At 32.7% G+C, this 18,809-nt stretch overlaps 1 protein-coding gene across 2 annotated transcripts in view; it reads left to right on the forward strand.

Moving 5' to 3' along the window:
* The window catches only part of LOC106710106 (fibronectin type III domain-containing protein 5), a 49,469-nt gene extending 31,224 nt beyond the window's left edge, over positions 1–18,245 (forward strand). The window contains exons 2-9 of one of the 2 annotated variants that reach the window (XM_014502087.2): positions 7,362–7,472; positions 7,708–7,840; positions 8,787–8,932; positions 11,100–11,188; positions 11,590–11,727; positions 12,711–12,788; positions 17,385–17,572; positions 17,652–18,245. In XM_014502087.2, the coding sequence (XP_014357573.2) occupies positions 7,397–7,472; positions 7,708–7,840; positions 8,787–8,932; positions 11,100–11,188; positions 11,590–11,727; positions 12,711–12,788; positions 17,385–17,572; positions 17,652–17,865 (1,062 nt within the window). In that variant the 5' untranslated portion in view covers positions 7,362–7,396 and the 3' untranslated portion in view covers positions 17,866–18,245. The remainder of the gene's footprint in view (positions 1–7,361; positions 7,473–7,707; positions 7,841–8,786; positions 8,933–11,099; positions 11,189–11,589; positions 11,728–12,710; positions 12,789–17,384; positions 17,573–17,651) is intronic. The other variant, XM_014502095.2, reaches the window with a different exon arrangement.
* The last annotated feature ends 564 nt before the right edge of the window (positions 18,246–18,809 follow it).

The following is an 18,809-nucleotide window of genomic DNA, read 5'->3' on the forward strand; positions in this document are numbered from 1 at the left end:
ATTCGATTTCAGTGGATTTTCATTGCAGAAACATCCGTAGAAAACATATTGTTATCATTATGCTATTTATACTAATGTTTTGAAAGGGTTCGGAAATTATTAAAAGCTTTCGTTTTAATAGTTGTGTATATAAAACAATTATACTTGAATTTGTACATTTGATGTCATATTTATTATCTATGAATAAACAATTAAACATTTTTATGTACTAATTTATATATACTATATAAATATATATATAATAATAATTAGCTTACTATAGATGTAAACATAATTTATACTTGGTCCCAAGCGGCGCACCAATTATTGGCTACCATGAAACTGTTGTCATTAATTTAGTTTAATTACTAAGTCAATCGTATCTTATTACCAGATCAAAACAACGACTATAGTTCCTAGTCGATATCTTGCATGACATTTGCACGTAGCTACTAGTGTTTTGTTAGTATATAATGAAAATGGTTCCATAGCTCTACAAGCCTTTATCAGGTGGACTTTAACTACTCATAGAATACTCATAAAATTTACTACGTAAGAAATCTATTGATTTTTGATTATAACTTTCAACAAAACATTAGAAGTGTTTTTAATTTTAAGAGATTACCGTTAAGATGCTCTTAAATGTTTTCTTTTTATGAGTATGAGTTTGTTTTAAAGGTAAACAATTTAAAAGTAAATTTACAAATACTCCTAATCCTTCCGTTTTCCTTTAAATATCTTTCCTGTTAAAATTTGTTATTAATTTAATAAAATCAATCTTTAAATATTATAAGGATTAACTTGACCGGGATTTAGTGATCAAGTCAAACATAATCTTGAGTTCTTCAAACTTTCGTGAGACATTATCATTAACTTATATAGAAACGGCTAAAACACTCACGGTGTTTACACGTTGTATGTAAACATATATCCGGTGTAGTCACCGACTAGTTTCAAGTCCTTCGGGGGGCCCTTCATCAGGGTGAGTGGGACTGGTATTATTGGTACAAAGCGTCATTGGTGTTGATGTTTGGTATCAAGCTTGTCAACGACGCACCCCGCGCCGGCGTCGTCGACGCGAGTTATCTGTTAGGTCAGTACAAGCACAACGACTACATGTCAACTGTACATTTGCTCCGCCATTTTGAAAATCGAAGCTAATTTTTCTCACGACCATCTTACACAAGCATGGGCTTTGGCGATGACAGGTAGAAATGTCGGCAGCGCGTTTCTAAATACGAACCTCTATGACGAAGTTTCGAAGATTTAGTTTGACTTGTGTACGAAGAGCTTAAGGTTTCACGTGTCAAAATCATTACAGCCATTAGGCTACAAGACGTCATTATAAAATGGACATACATAAAAATCCTCATACGTTAAAACAGCCTTGACAAATATAACCCTTATGTTAGTGAGTCAAAAAGATAAATTGCTTACGAAAGTAAAAGTAATTTCATTGAATCAATAATCAGTCATTTACAATGTTTGTTAAATTATATTATGGAAGTACCGGTTAAAACACCACGGGCTTTCAATTTTACAACTTCAAAGCTCAAAGCTAACGCTAGACTTCGTTTCAAACTAAAAGCTTTTTAAAAGCTCATGCACAGCAGTTATCATTGCACGTTGAATAAATGAACTTTATTAAAAATGTAACATTTTGAATTGGTGACACGAAAAATAACAATATTTGTAAATTCGGGTCTAAAATTTGTCGCTTACACCTAAATAGATAAAATAATGTCTTATGTAAAGGTCGCTGTTAAAGTATTTAATAATACTTCAGTTATGAATTCCTTACATAGTACGATTTAATGAATCGATTTTAAAGTTTGGACTGTACTATATTAATTTGATAAAAGTTTAAGTCAGGTTTAAATCCTTATAAGTCTATGCAAGCTAGAAGAGAGTCTATTGCATGTTAATATAGATCTAAGATGGTATATCGGTAAACGGTAATTGAACATGATACTGTTATATAACATAGGGTTTACATTGCATCGTACTCAACAACATAAACAAACCAGGGAGAAACTAATGCAGTTAACTAAGTATTAACTAGTGGTCGTAAGCACTAACTACATCTTTCCTTTGTTTTCAAGAAACATTTTACACGCGGTAAAAGTTTTTATACGTGATTTTACATTTTTTTTAAAAAGCTAAGCAGACGTTAATTTCATAATTACTACTCATTCAATTTTCTTCATTTGTCACTCTACTGCGTTGGTATTTTGGGTTTGTTAGGCAAGTTTTTATTCACATTTTTAGTTTTTTTCGTTGCGCGAAGTTTCTAAATAAGAGTAGATATTTAGTTGTATTATTTGATTAGATGCTTTGGTATTAAAAGCACGTGATAAGAAATATTAAACTGTATTTTTCAATACAGAAATTGTAGTTATAACTATTGCGACATGATTCTTGCAAGTTTAATTAAAAGCAAAGATTTTGAACTCATTTACGTCAGAAAGTGAAATGTAAATTTAATGATGTACTGTCCACTAGCGGTTTTCTATGAATATTTTAGTATCTAGTTGTACAAAGCCCTCTTATGTGTACTATATTCTTTTAACTTTCAGTCATTTCTTGAGCAAAATAATTTTACATTACATTTAATAATTTTTAATATGAAATTGTTTTGCGTAATTTTTATATCATTTAAACCATTTTTTAATTACGACAAAAATATGGTACAAACAAACACAAACAATAAATGTTCATTAAGAGTATGTAAAACCTTGTATAATACAATGGAGGACAGTGTTATGCAAAAATCGCTAAAGAAAAAACACATCGATAGAACTATAGACCAAGTTCCTTAGAAAAGTGATTACTTTTTGTTGCTTACAATAATTTAAAAACTGGTCTTCTAGTATTTCCATTATTCTAAAATGACAAAGGAAATTCTGAAGAAGTGTTTTTACTTTTTATTGTCAGTCAAGTTTCTTGTATTATGATTCTTCCATCTTTTAAATCCGGATAATATTCTAGGTTTTCCTTTGAGCAAGGCTTTAGGGTGTAGTTTGCTTTAGATAAAAATACAACCAGACTCTACATTTTTTGCTGCTTGAATCTTTCAAACTTTAGCTTTAAAATGTATGAATGAATTATCATCATGATCATTAGCTCACTATAGGTCCCCACCAAGGTTCTCGGAGCCTAACCCAAGCTACAGTCAACCACGCTGGCTCAGTGAGGGTTGGTTTACTTCACACATATCATAAAATTTCTTCTCAGATACGAGTATGTGCAGGTTGCATCACGATGTTTTCCTTCATTGTAAGAATAAGTATCTTTCACCGTAATAAAAAGAATAATCTCTGTGCGTAAAATATATCTAATTCCATGATTGATTTTAATAACACTGTATTTCATTTTTCTCTCCGTCGATCAAAAACATTAACTTTGAGTATTTTCAGAGTTGAGCTGAATCACGTTACTGAAACCACATTATTAACTTCATAGTATCGTTCACAGTCGAACATTGATTTTATAATTAACTAGCTTTTACCCGCGACTCCGTCCGCGCGGAATAAAAAATAGAAAACGGGGTAAAAATTATCATATGTCTGTTTCCTGGTTCTAAGCAACCTCCCCATAAATTTTCAGCTAAATCAGTTAGACCGATCTTGAGTTATAAATAGTGTAACTAACACGACTTTCTTTTATATATATAGATAATAAGCTAGTAAATTTACATATGTAGTACATAGGATTTGACAATGACAATGAAATGAAAAATCATAATTTAGTTTTGAAGGAATAGACATTTTGTTTAAACTAAACATTTTTAATGCATAGAAAGACACATTGCGGCTATTAAAAAGCGATTTGTATCGCTAATGGCCAGTCCTCAAAATTCGTATTCCACTTTCCAGTCTATTGTGTACTTTCAATGGAGGAAATTGTTTAAATAAACCCTGTAGTCTCGAAGCTTTGGTACGAGGGGCTTTGTTTTTGTGTTACCGTTGAACGTTTGTTAGATTTTGTATTCAAATGGAATAGAGTAAAGGATTGTTTCCGTAACGTCGCTTTTACAGCCTTTGGCTAGATAAACGATACATTTGTTAAAAGCGAAATTTATTTTATAACATAATTTATTTTATATATAAAAGTGAGGTCAACGCCTTTAACCTCACTGTTTAATAAGAAGTTTAACAAAGTCTATCGAAAGACTCGCACAAAAACTTTTAATGATCTCTTTAATTATCCTTAAGAAAGCTTAGTCAAGAATAAAACATATTCCATCATACTGATATTTTCTGTATTAATGCTATTAATTAATTTCATTACTTAATTTACTGCGATTTTCGACATGTTTTTTATACTATTAGCATTTAAAATCTACATTTTCACTTTAAGGACGTATTTAATAAATCCTTTTTTTAATTAAGATTATTCATTTCGACTTAGTTTGAAGAAATAACATTAGAATATATTTTACAAGGAAGAATTCCCACGATCAAAATATTAATTTCACGCGAGCATGTTAACAAAACGTGATCTTTTCCCGATTGAACTTATACATTTAGCTTCGCTTCGCTAACATTGTTGCTTTGAGAAACTGTTTATTTTCATGGCAGCTCATTTTTCTTTAAAATAACTTGAACGCTATGTACACTAATATACTGTGCCAAATACTGTTGTTTTACATTTATGAATATGCTTTCATCTTATTGATCTTACTATAAATATATTATAATATTATAAATGCGGATGTTTGCATATATGGATGGAAGGAACGATTTGTTAGAAAGGTTCTCCGGAAAGGCTGCATGGATCTCGCTGAAATTTGACATAGATGTTGAACATGGTTTGGAACATCAGGTAGCCTTATATATGAAATCTACAATCATGATGAAGTTTATTTAATGATTAAAAGCCAAATTTTTATATCTTTTTTATTCGTAATTTGAATGTCATCGATAAAAATAGTGCCAAGGATATTACATTTTTAAAATTAAGTAAATAATAAATGCACGAATCAAAACCTTCTGACAATTATTTAAATTAAATTAAAATAGTGTAAGCCTGTGTTAATTAAAAATCTTGTAAACTAAATACAAATTCGAATTCTATTATTGGAATAGTAATTGGACTTCATTGAAAACGTATTGATTGGGGGACAAAAATTCAATTTGTCCTTCCGAGCTATTCGTTCAACAGTATTGGAACGGTCGCAATTTTCTATTGTACTTCTCTCGCTCAACTGATAAAAGTACTTGACTATCATGATAAAATTTTATAACAGAAAATTCATGTAATTTTAAATTGGCAGATAAATCTTTAAGTAGAAAAATACAAAATAATAAAGTAAGTAACCTAATAATTATTTATCGAAATTTCATTTAAAAAAAAATCAATTCGAAACAATACTACTTAATTTGATTTTATTAAAGTCTGTTATTTTATGCAAATCGTAACAATTTTATTTAGTAAGAAACTCGTAACTGTAAGTGTAGACGGAATTAGAATGTAGATGTCGTCTGGTTCGTAACAATGGATCTTGTTATATGGAAGCTCTATTTCGTTTTATTGACTCCCTTTTACAGTCATTATAAAATACATTCTAAAATAATAAGGAAAATGTCAACCATTTGACTTTAAATCAAATGTTATTCATGTTTTTTTTATTGTTTGTGAGATTTCCTGCAAATTGTCAATAACTCAAGAGTGTTTTGTTTGAATCAAACTAAAGCGACGATGTTGACAAAGAAAAAATCACTTCATTGTATTCTCTACCCATATGCAACCTTTTTCATTGTACATTGTGATGTCTAGGTGTTTCGCATTGTCACCGTTTCATGAAAAACTATGTCAGTCGGCGCGCTTTTAACTTGGCGTGATGGTGCCTCATGCATATTTGAAACGGTGCCTGCCTATTGCGCCATTCTGAATGTTTTATTATTTTTAGGCTGGCTTACAGAGTCACCGTGTGTTTAGTCCAACAGATCAGTGTCGATCGATTAAAACGAAAATAGAAAGTGGCACAAGGGTTATTTTTCTACTGACCTATATAAACCACCTTTTGTGGTTAACTTTTGTTTGAGATTTTTTTTTTTGAGAAAGGCAAAAAGAACACTTATACTTTCGTCGCCATTAATAAAAACGCCGGTCACAATATGTATGAACTTTCCGTCTTATAGAAAAAATAAAAACTATTCAATAAAATTGTCAACACATATTACAAAAAACTGTGAATTCACTTACGACTTTTACTTAATTTTTCATAAATAAACTTTAGATTTTTATTCATTTTAATTTCTTTATTCAAGAAAAATGAATTTGATATATTAATATTTATTACCGTGTAATATATTAACCAAATATTCTAAATACAAAAAAAAATGTCTGTGAAGTCGGTTTACGGAAGATAACGCTTCGGACGATCGTGCCTCTCTATCGCTCGTTCCACGCTCGACTCAAGTGGAAAGCGACAATAAGTCATGCTTTTTCGTGCAGTTAGCGATTATCGATTTATAAGTCAAAAAATATCATGTCAAAAATGATGACGTAATTGATTGATGATGAAAACCCTTGACGTTGAAACTGCATCAAGTATTCTGAAATGACACTTGATGAAGCATTGGCAGAATTCTTGTGATGATACTCATTTGTTACCGGTCTAATTTCTTGATCAATATAACCATTATTTATGAACAAAGAAACTCGCTAGACAAACTCGTAGTACGTACTTATCCTGATGGTTATTAATAATTAACGTCTTTCAGAATTACTGTGAGAATTCCAGTAAATAAAACTTTTCCAAGAGTTAAGTCATTAAGTATACATTAAAGTTGAAAAATCAATAAATTTGATAATAAAGACATATATGTGTAAACATAATACCTTTATTTAATGACTTTCAAGGAAAACAAGAGTCTTTTAAAAGATATAAAAAAAAATGTATTAAAGACACATTCGGAGTAGGTCAACTCACATTAAGAAAGCCTTAGTGTTGATTTAGTAAGAAAAACCTACACTTGGAAACTGCTTAAATAAGAATTCAATAACTCTTTCTCTTTGAATTTTTTTAGAAAATTTCGGTAATAAGCAATTAAAAACACTTGATTTATCTGTATAAAATACGAGTTGTCATTACGATTTACTTCCTTTTATGTTTTTGTTTAAACATACAAATAAATATTTAATGAAGCTGGTCCCAGACAAGCGAAAGTTTTATACAAATAATTTTTGAAATAAAATATGTCACACATTTCGTCTCGGCGCGGCGGCTGTTCCGCTGGGATAAAACTAGTTAAGTCTTATATTTTTCCTTTTTCGGAATTTATTTTATTTACTTCTATAAAATTTATGTTCGTTTCCGTTTCGCTTCGCCTTAACTGTGTACTACAGGCTTTAATATATTGTGTGTTTTGTTTCAGAAGCGGTATGGCATGAGCGGGCGGGTGGGCGCGACATGCGGCGAGCGCCGCTCGCGCAGCCCGCCGCCGTCGCTCTTGCGCTCTTCATTCTTCTTCACTTCGTTAACGCTGGTTAGTGCTATTCCATCATATAATGTGTCGAAGGACCACGTGCCTCGATTCGAGTCATCCCTATCCTTATGCAACTCTATGTGTTATTGGTAAAAGAGGTTTTCGTTTTCTAAGCCAATCATTATTCAATTTAGTTGGCACGAAACTAATCAGTATCTACACTGGAATACTCAATGTGAATTAAGCCGTCGATTAATGAGTTTTAATAACTTTGTTTACTAATTGTATTATATAGGATCAATGGGTCCTGGTGTACCCGAGAACATAACTGTCACCTTCTTGAATCCGACCACGGTGAGGGTTTCGTGGTCGACAGCTGCGGATCTCGTTGAGAAGTATGACGTAACTTACAAACCGTCTGACGCAAGGTAAGTATATGTTTACCCGTCGTTAACAGTCTTCACTGTTGTCTTGTCTTTCTTTGTACTGTGCTCTTTTGTTATCTGTAGAGTAGAATTAGTGATAAAGATAGGTTGTATGTGTTTCCCGTAGGGCCGATTGGTCTCGGCCGAATCTATAGCATTGGACCGATTGAGAGGTAGGCTGACCTGCCCAGACGTGGAAAGGCTCCATATTACCCAAGTCTTTTTGCTTGAAGCGCCTAAAGAAGTATAACATTAAAACGAAGCTCATAACAAAGTTCGGAAAAAATAAAACAAATGTAGAGAGAAATAGAACTCGAAGTCCGCTTTTTAGCAAGCTTATTAGATAATTTTTTATCATTATAATAGACAGGTATTGCAGAGAGTTGTGTCTTCATATTAATTTAAATAAACGGATCTTTCTATTCAAAAACTCGAAATAAACACAATGGAAGACCCTTTTTAATATGAACTTAATCAAAGTTAACTCTGTTTATATCTCACATCCTATTGGGAGATCTTTGATATAAATGAACAAGATATCAAGAAACTCATTTGAAAAGGTCAGCGTGTAATCATATTATGTAAAGTCAAGGGAATCTGGGTTTTCTTATTGTATTGTACAAGCTCGAAATACAACAGGCTTTATCTTAGAGAAAAAAGTGCGATATTTGTATAGATATAGCTTGCTTTTGTATTCTAAACCTCATTTTAATTCTCTATATCTCTGAAAAATTGCGCATACATTTGAGTAGACTTTACTTTTTAAGCGTTAAATAATATAAGAAATGAATTATTTCATAGTGAGATATTGAACGTAAAATTGCGATGATTATTTTCTACAAACTGAAAAGTAGGCAACACTCTCGCATTTCTCAATTTTCATACTTCATTCTTCCTTCTTCTTCAGCATGTTAATTAAAAACAACGAAATTGACTCATTGTCCGTTAGTTACAGAGTGGTATTGGAAGTGGCAGGTAACTCCGATGCCGTTATTCTGAGCGGACTGGAAGCTGATACTCAGTACCAAGTGACCGTCGCCGCTCTGTGGGGCGGACACAAATACCGCAGCAGGCCTATTGTCTTCCGCACACTGGGTAAGTGAAGGTCAAAAGGTAGAGACCAAGAAAGTAAAGAAACTAAAGATCCCAATACGTGCCCAAAACTGTGTTTCATACATAAAAGAGGCGAGAAAATGGGCTACGGACGTGAGTTATGTTTTTTGGTTGATGACTTATCAGGATTAATTAGGAGTTAATACAGAAGCGTTAGTTTCAATTTATTTTATTGGACGATTTACGTAATGGTTAGGGTACACGTTTTTAATGCAAATTCACAAATAAACATGACTCGAATGTGTTGAAATGAAAATTCGCGAGTCATAAAAGATTTTTTTATATCTCAAAGCGAGTAAAAGGGTAGGTCATTCACCCGGTTCTTTAATGTTTTATTCTGTCAAATTGAATTCAGTGAAGGTGTCGTTAAAATAGTGATAGTGGTATAAGTTGATAGTTCACATTTTCCAATAAATCTATATACTGGTTAAATATACATTAGCACTAGTGAACTAATGGTGTTAAGTTTCAAGAAGCATTTGGCAATGCTCCAGATGTTTCGCTTGTTCAAACATTCGATCTTCCGGGCTACATATGCTACTCCATGTTATATCTTGTGGATTATTCTGATCAAACTTAGAGACTAGACTTCACAAGAAATTACTTACCGTATTTGTAAATAGTAAATTATTCAAACATTCGTCAGACATTATCATTAACTAATATGGAAAACACTCATGTAGATTTGTTCGTTGTCGGCACCGACTAGTTTCGAGCCTGGGTGAGTGGAACTGGTATTATTTTGCGGACGCGGCCCGTCGCTCACTATCAGTGCCGCGTCCGCGAAACTAGTCGGTACTGGCCCCCGATGGGCTCGAAACTAGTCGGTGCCGACACCGGAGAATTGTACGTGAGTATTTTAGCCGTTTTGTAATTAAGAAATAAAACTTACATAATTCTTATATTGAAATGAAATTGGTAATTGATTTGAATTTTGCTATTTATCAGGAGTATTTTGGAAGATAACTAAAGATACATGTTTTGAAGCAACTTAAAAACTATAATTTTTGTATTTTTATTAAATCAAACACAACTGTAAAATCAGATTATACTGAGGATAGAAACCAAGTATCGTCGTAACAGTGGTTGGTTTGTTTGGGTATTGAATAATCATGAGACTCGAGTCTTCGAGAAGCATGTTGACCGATTTCTAAAATTAGTGACGTGGCATTTAGCCGTGGGTTTTGTTGTTGTTTTGTTTCATTAACTAACGGTTTCATAACATTGAATAATTCAGCTGTTAAAGTTTACATACGCGTACATTTCGGAAATGTTTATTTACGGTTTGTAAAGGTCAAAACGCTATCGGCTTTATTGATTACTAGCTGTCGCCCGCGACTCCGTCCACGCCTATGTGTACGTCCGGATTATGTTATATACTCGTATCTGTACCAAATTTCATCAAGATCCGTTGAGCCGTTCTGGAGATAGTTTCAAACACACATCCATCCATCTAAACATTCGCATTTATATTATTAGTAAGAAGTTAGATAATTCGGATGTGTATGAAATGTCAAAATTATATACATAATGCTATGAACCATGAAACTGTGGACCATAGATTTTTTAAATCTAAAATTACTCTCATTTGATTCAATTTGTAAAATTACGAAGAACTATATGACAACATCGGGAACTCTGCGTCGGTGGCTCAAGGGTTAAGCACTTGACGTGTAATCTGTAAGTTCTGGATTCGAATCTACCAATTTCGTTTTTCGTTTTACATATGTACATTTATTTGACGTTCTTATGATGAAGGAAAATATCGCGGTGCAACCTGCACATATCTGAGAAGAAATTCAAAGATGTGTGTGAAGTCAACCAACCCGCATTGTTCTAGCGTGGTGACTATGGCCTAGTAACCTCTAATTTATTGTAGGCTCCGAGCCCCTCAGTGGGGATATGTAGTGAGCTGATGGTGATAATTATGATGATATGATATCATCAACAATACCATGTTAATGTTAACTTGTAAATACGTACATTTATATTAGTATCAGTTTTGTATCATCAACTGAAAGAAATAAAGTTATAGGTTATAAAAAAATATCTCATCTTGTATCGGCTGCTACCGTTAATATGGCTATAAACGATAATGGAGTTTCGATTAAGTGCATAAATAATAATTCCGTGTTTTATTACTGTCCAGAGCCGCCTCGGACTTCGCCGCAAGAGGGGGGGCCGGCGACCCCACGCTCCGCCGTCTCCCCGCCAGACCCCTCGCCCACATTCCCCACGGTATGCTCTTCCAAACAACATGATTACATGCAATGCAAAACATCTTCAATTATATTATTGATGTTTTCCGTCACATACTTGCCTAGAAATTTTATTTTTTTCATTGGATACTTACAATCTCATTTAATTGTGATTTCGAGCTGAGTCAATTATAGTTTTCTGGCGACATAAATTCTAGCTTGAATTAGTATTATTTGGTTTCATGATTTGGTTCTTGATCAAAATGTCTTTTGTCATTTTTATCCCCAATTCCCACTTTGTCTGTGGTTGACACGAAAAGTTTTCTTCTTCCAGTTTTACTTTCGTCGTCACAGTAAGCACTTTCTTTCTCTTGTCCACCTTCATTGAAATCATCAGTCCATTTGAGTATAATATTTTAAGATAATATTAATTTAATTTAGATCCGTGGTGTGGAGATCGGCATTGTAGTGTTAGTGCTGATCGTATGGATCGGGGCGATAGCTCTATTCTTCAACAGATGGGGAAAGATTCGAATGTTATTACCATATCAACCGGACTACAAACAGGAACAATTAAAGGTAAATTAATCACTTTTACTCGTTAAATCCTTAGTGTACCCACATTTCTTTTGTGTATATTTGAGTTCTAGTATGTTTAAGAATCAATTGGTCAAAGTAGATGGCATTTCTATCAAACGTAAAGATTAAGGATTTTTTGGCACATTACCAAAATGGTAAATAATATCTGGCAGGACTAATCCGCTGGTATCCAGTATAATGTTTAATTACTATGTTACGTTGCTTGAAAGTTATTGAATTTAAAATGTATTTAACGATTGGATGAACAATTTAATTCTATTTAGTCAGACAATTGAGTTGCGGAACATCAATGTTAGTTTGTTTAAAATAGTTATTTCCAATGAGGTTTTCAATTAACAGGTGGAAGAGTGCACTTCCCATGTATCAACGCCGTTGTAAAACATGGTGTGTTTTAACCTCCAAGTAATATTAGACAATCGCTTTGAATTTTGCTCTGATCCTTTATAGTTCTTTTACCTTAGAGAAATAGCTAGTTCACAGACTGCTACTTCATTTAAAGTAAGCTATGATGTAGCTAAATTAGCAGTTTGTTGTAAATAATATTTCGCATTTAGAATGTTTTTTTTAAATCATGATTTGAAATTATCTGATTGATTATTATTTCTATTAGTTTTAATTCATGACGCATTCATTAGCTTAAATAGGCTTATCAAGTCAAATGTTCAAGAATTAATATGTACAGTAAGACATTCCCTCCTCCTCTTATTTTTGGTATCAGCAGAATTTGTAGTGACTTCTAATATATTACTAAAAAGGGACCTATAAGTACTAAAAGCTGTTTTAAGTTTATTCGTTTGTCATAAAAATTGGAAAAAAAATACAATAACAGAATGTACGTAGAAGGAATGTGATTTGATACTCAGATTTCCGGAATGAATTTCTTCTTTATTTAGGCGATATATCAAAATATAAAGTTGAAATTTCTTAACTTCTTTTATTTTATTTTATTGTAAAATTTATAGGTGCCAGGAAGTAGTGCATTGGCCGCAGCGGCTGCTGGCGGCACTTGTGGAGGACATTCCGCACCATCTGCTTGCTCGGTAACTATAAACTGCAAAACTTATATGCCTATGTGTTTTTTCAGACAAATTTCTACATCTGTGCTTATTTCATCAAGATCCGTTGATACGTTCCGGAGATACCATTAATAAAACATGCATCCATTCATCTAAACTTTCGTATTTATAATATTTAGTAAGATATGCACAGCTCTGTAGTGTATATATTCCAGCATTCATGTCAAATACAATAAATAAATTTTCAATTGTAATTGATTTTTTTCTGTATTATTAATTGTTATTTGCTTCATAAATAAATCTTTTTTTTTATTAATAATAATAAAAAATGCTAATGCTAATTATATATCCATTAAATAAAACCAACCCAAAAAATAAGTTCTTCATGTTATAAGTAAATTGGAAGAAATTGTGCTTTTGATATTAACTTGAAATTTAAAATATATTTTACCCGTTATCTTTAATGAAAGCCGTTTGAAAAGAGCTATTGCCTCGGAAAATGTTAGTCGGTAAATACCTCTTGATCAGATAAAGTTGTAAGATTAATGTTTGCCAAGCAATAGGGAAGATTTATTCAATTGTATGTTCTGACGTTTGAAGGTCAGACGCAGTCGCGGCTTGCAAGTGCTTGCGATATTTAAACCTTTGCTAATGTGATTTCTAACTGCAATGCACCATTGTTACCACACCAAGGTCGCTTAAATCCTGCGGCGTGTTGCAGTAGGAAATTAAAATTGAGTCAGAAACCTATGAGCTTATTTTAAACCACATATCTACTAAAGAAAATCTACAAAGAGGTGTTTACAATTTGTCTTAAGCAATTAGATTAAGGATTGGAATAAGTTTCCGACGTCAATGTTTCTGTCCAGCTATAACGTGAATGCCTTCAAGAGTAGGATGAATTTACTAAGCTAGTGTGTACGATTGTTCGACTACATCACCACTTACCATCAGGTTTGTGGTATAGCACAAGTTTATTCGTTTAAAAAAATACATTTAAAATTGTACATTGAATTTATATTCAGTATTTGAGGACTTACTTTTATGACTCAGATAAAATGAAAAATTAATTTCATACAATAATTATAAATTGAAAATTGTAAACCAGGTGCGCTAAAGCCTTAAGAATGAAGCCAGTCTTTTACCATGTAGTTGCTTTATAGACCAATGCTTACTTTGATTCATTATATTGAATCCAGATAGATAAGCCTTTATTCACTCACCAGAACATTTTTTTTACTTAAATTATTATCTTACATAAGCAGAAAAAAAAAAACAATTATAAGTATATAAGAATATTTTCAGCTTCTAGTTTCTTTGTCAGATTGTCCTTCGACATAGACCTCCCTTAGGGAAAGTCTTACTATTCGGAAGTTAGTTTTATTTAATTCAGCTGTCTCTTAAGACTCGAATGGATTTTCTTCTCAACTCCATCTCTCTAAATAATGGAACAACATTCCTCTTTTTAGCCGACTTCAAAAAGAAGAAGGTTATCAATTCAACTGTATTTTTTTATGTGTGTTACTGCGATGCTCCGCCCCTGGTGCTCCAATTTTGATAAAAAATATTTAAATCGAAAGGAAGTGCTTGCAGATGGGTCCCATTTTTTTTTAAATAACTAGAAGACTGGTAAATTTTGAATTTAGCTTCAAAATTCGTTTCGAAAAATAGGTACATTTTTTGATGTGAAGTTCCACATAACGAATAAAAAAAGTTTACGAACACTTTGGACTACATTTCTGATTTAATGACGAAATGCACTTTTTATATTAAAGATAAAAAATGCATTCTAAAAATGAAAGCTAGCATGCACGGAAATGCATACTGAACATGCAAGAAAAGTATTTAATTTATTGCCATAGTTATAGGTTGCACAATAATTTGTATTATATTATAACTTTAATAAATAATTCCTAAAGCTTGTATATTAAACTTATATTTAATAATACTTTTAATCGAGCACAGCTTTTGTAAATTAAAATATGGATTAATGTGGATTTAAAAACGTATAATTGATGATAATATTCCCACTAGAGCCTTCTAAACAAGAATTTAATTAACGAATTTTATCAATAGCACCTAATCATACCTTATAAATATCGGTCGAAGCTTTTTAAAAAGCTTTTGTGCCTGAAGCTTTACTTGTAGAGAATTTCACACTTGTTAATTTTAAAATAATGGTATAAAAGTTTATGTGGAAAAGTAATTTTACGTTAAGCAATATGATGTTAAAAGTTATACTATAAGTTGTGGTATCTATTCAGTTTTCCTTCAAATAACTGTTAGCTGTAATCAGTTGGGGTTATAGCAAAAGAAGCATGTCATCATGGCGCTGTTATACTTTCAGTAGTGGACTGTTGAGACTTTTTTTTAATGTCTAAATTTTATCTCCCAAAATACGGTTTGTCTCGTTCAAAATCTACTCAAAAATGTTTTATTCGTTATTGAAATTTACTATCGTAACTGACATCCTATTGGAACAAAAAGTTATTTTTAGTATATTTTCTTGGTTGCAAGGGTTCGAAGACAGTATCATCCTTAAAGAGTATATTTCAAATTTAAAATTTCTTTTATAGAAATAATAAATAAATATGAAATGTTTTGCAGAATACCAATTTGTTTTACTACTTTCTGAATTATAAATAATGTAATTTACAGGTCATAAATCAGATTAATTTAAAATCGTCTTTTTTTTTTAGTTGAAACTTTTAAGGTCGCCTCCGTTGTTTGTGTCACTAAATCGATTTGGTGCAGGACGTATGCTGTCTTCTGGATCGTTGCTTCCAATACCCGAGACGGAGCGCCCGCGACTGCGGCTGTCAGTTTGCCTTGCTACACGCGGCGCCAGATGAACAAAATCAAAGCAGCTAGCGGAGTCCAGCCCGCGCTCGATCGCGGGCTTGCCCCCACTGCCAATGCCGCTGTGCCGGTTGCGACCACCAAGTAAGCAGTGGCAGCAGTGGCACGCTTACTAGTGTGTTACTAGCCTTGCGTATCACGCTAGTGTGTTACCAGCCTTACGTATAACACTAGTTTGATACCGGCCTTGCGTATCATGCCAATGTGTTACAGATTATATATATCACACTAGTGTGTTGCTGGCCTAATGTATCACACGTTTTTGAAACACGCACGCTCTAAATATGAGATGGTTTTATTGCACACTCAGCTCACTAAATGTAAATATCATTCACGATTATCGATGAGTCTTGTTTGAAATGCGTTTTGACTCATGTTTCATAATTGGCACGTTTTGATTTATTTTAATTATTATTTAATTGAACTTAAAAATACGAATAATTATGTTTGAAGATAAACTTAACAGGATAATAAGAAGGGAGTTTCTAAAATATAAACATAAATATTTTAACAACTTGTGCCCGTATATCGAAAAAATGATAAAAGAAAATTATATATGTAAAATCTAATAAAACTGTGTAGGTTCTCTACGAGTATTACGTTTTTCCAAGCTATCGTCAACTATCAACGAAGTCTATTCGAAATAAAATTATTGTAATATGAGTTATGATGAACTGTGCTTTATAATTTAAAACAGAGCGTCCAATTTATTTTGACAAATAAGCGTGTTCTTATTGCAATTCTAAGGGCACGAACCTTGACATGGTTTAATTATTCTCGTAATTTGAATATACTACCCAACGCTTCCAGTACCTACTTCGCTTACGCTTCAGTTTTTCAAGCACTATTTCATTTTGTCTTAAAAAAACTTAAATCTAATCAAATACTTATTTTTATATTATGTTACTCAATTTTATCGTTAAAATAATACCTAGTCCATTTATAATCATTTTGAGCATATTTCAAAAGACAACATTTGGTTGGCACAATTCGCATTTTATTTGGGTATTTTTATATCACCTATATGGTTGACATTTTAATTTTGATCGGTTGTCTGCATTTCGTACTGTGCACATATTAAAAATAACAAATACAACTTTGAGATAAGCGTCACTGTTACACTATAGAGTCAAGCGAGGATAAGGATTATTCGTGTTTTTTGACGAATCGTCTTTTTTCGCGATTTAATATTTTTGGGACGGTGGAAATACTTTTTTCATGACCATTTTCACAAGATGACACAGAGAAATGAACACGTCTTATAATACGTATTATCTTGTACTTGTATCTTTTGAAAATCAAAGTCGTCAAAAATCAAGAATCTCGATTTTCTTAACGATTGACTTGTGAACTCTGAATCACCAGACGAATGTGAACATCAATTCGGATGTTTTGACGGATTCTGAAAAATCACTATTCCGTATGCGATTTGAACGTCCATCCGTCATGACGTACCGTTTTTTTCTGACGAATCGACATTGACGGATCCAGCGTGTATAACCCTTAAGTAGTTTTGACGTCATACATTTAGTTACATTGTTATAATGATTAATGCTAGGGTATTATGTAAATAAGAGGTTTATGTGACCGGTTGGACTAGGCGCTATTCTAATTAATCTAATCACAGGAGCTCAATAATGATATTAAATCATGATGTCTTAAGTCTATGTTTCTACGAAAGTTATTGTTTTTATATAGACTGTCAGAAATCAAAAAGTTTTTAAGCATAAAGTATTTCTACACTCATTTGTTTTGTTGCAGCATATGCGCTGGTCGCACACCCACACGCAGAGCTTAGAGTGCGAGGAGCGGCTGTTGTCGCGCTGCAGCCGGCCGCGTGTCAACTCCGCCATCTTTGTATCCGCTGAGCCGGCTGGATTCGCTGGCTTCGATCCTGGCGAGTTCCTACGTAGACACGGCTCGCAGTCAAAATTATGTCGTAAAGCAAGGTATTGTAGTTATCTTTTCTTATTCCAGCTCTGCATAGATTGCGTAAAATCATTATGTTGATGTTAATTCTTCTTATAGATCTGCTGATAATATACCTCTAACAACAATGAGTGACTCATCAGAAAGGCTTTGCAAAGCGAAAGCGCCTCGAGAAGAGACCATAAGCGAAGAAGGTAAATCTGACGACAGCGGTAGTGTTGAGACCGTACGACACTTCGGTCTACCTATACTCTCTGTATCCGGTCCTTCGCCCCCAGACGAAGATTACGATCAAATAGATGAGTACCTGTAGCATTTCCATACCAGTTTCCAGTTAAAATACGTCCTAGAGAAGATGCGACCGCCTTGGCCATCTCCCGCTCAAAGTCCCAAATCAGACGAAGAGCGACTCTAAATGAACGTTCTGGAAACTGCGGATTTCTTCTATCTTGTGTCTGACTGTTTTATCAGTCAAAAACTACAACGATTTTCGCCTGAACTTTTTACTAAGTGTGTCTTGCTAAGGGACCATAGTGTTTAGTGTGTTTTTTTGTTTTCTTTATTCGTTTAGACGATTCGTAATATTATATTCCCTTATTCTCTATTGAGTGCTAAGCTATTAAGTGTAAGTCATTTAAAGTCTATATTACACCTTATTAGTGTAAGAAGAGCACAAAATTCATTAATAAATTTTAACAGTGCCACTTCTACTTTATACACAATGGTGTCTATAAATATATTCTTGTAAACAATTTCTTGTAAGTATTGCATAATATAGTTACTCGTATCTCCAATATCTTAGATAATTCAACAAATTTTGTAGAATGTAATGATTTAATCATTTAAATTTAGATAAAATAATCTTATTATAAATAACTCTCGTAATTACGTCACAAGTGATTATTTCTATCAGTAGGATCTATGAGGAGTATTAAAGGTTGAATTTTGGTCCAATGAAATATAATTGCACGTGGTGTTTAGAATTTAAGATTCTATTGAATATATGGAATAACATCGAGGATTGAAAAAATTAGAAGTTTTTAAAATTAATTTGTCTTTATGCTTAGATCTTACAAGTCTTGATTAGCTATAAATATTATTATTATAAGTGTGTGGTGTTCTTTGACAAATTTGTACAATTTTCAATATTAATTTTCTATATAAGATTGACTAAAAATATAATCAGTCAATTATGAGATCTTTAACTTGTAAATTTTTGTACAGAATTACGCGTAGGATCGATTAAAAATAAGGCTC

Source organism: Papilio machaon, chromosome 13 (genome assembly GCF_912999745.1).
Source record: "Papilio machaon chromosome 13, ilPapMach1.1, whole genome shotgun sequence".
NCBI classification, from domain to species: Eukaryota; Metazoa; Arthropoda; class Insecta; order Lepidoptera; family Papilionidae; genus Papilio; species Papilio machaon.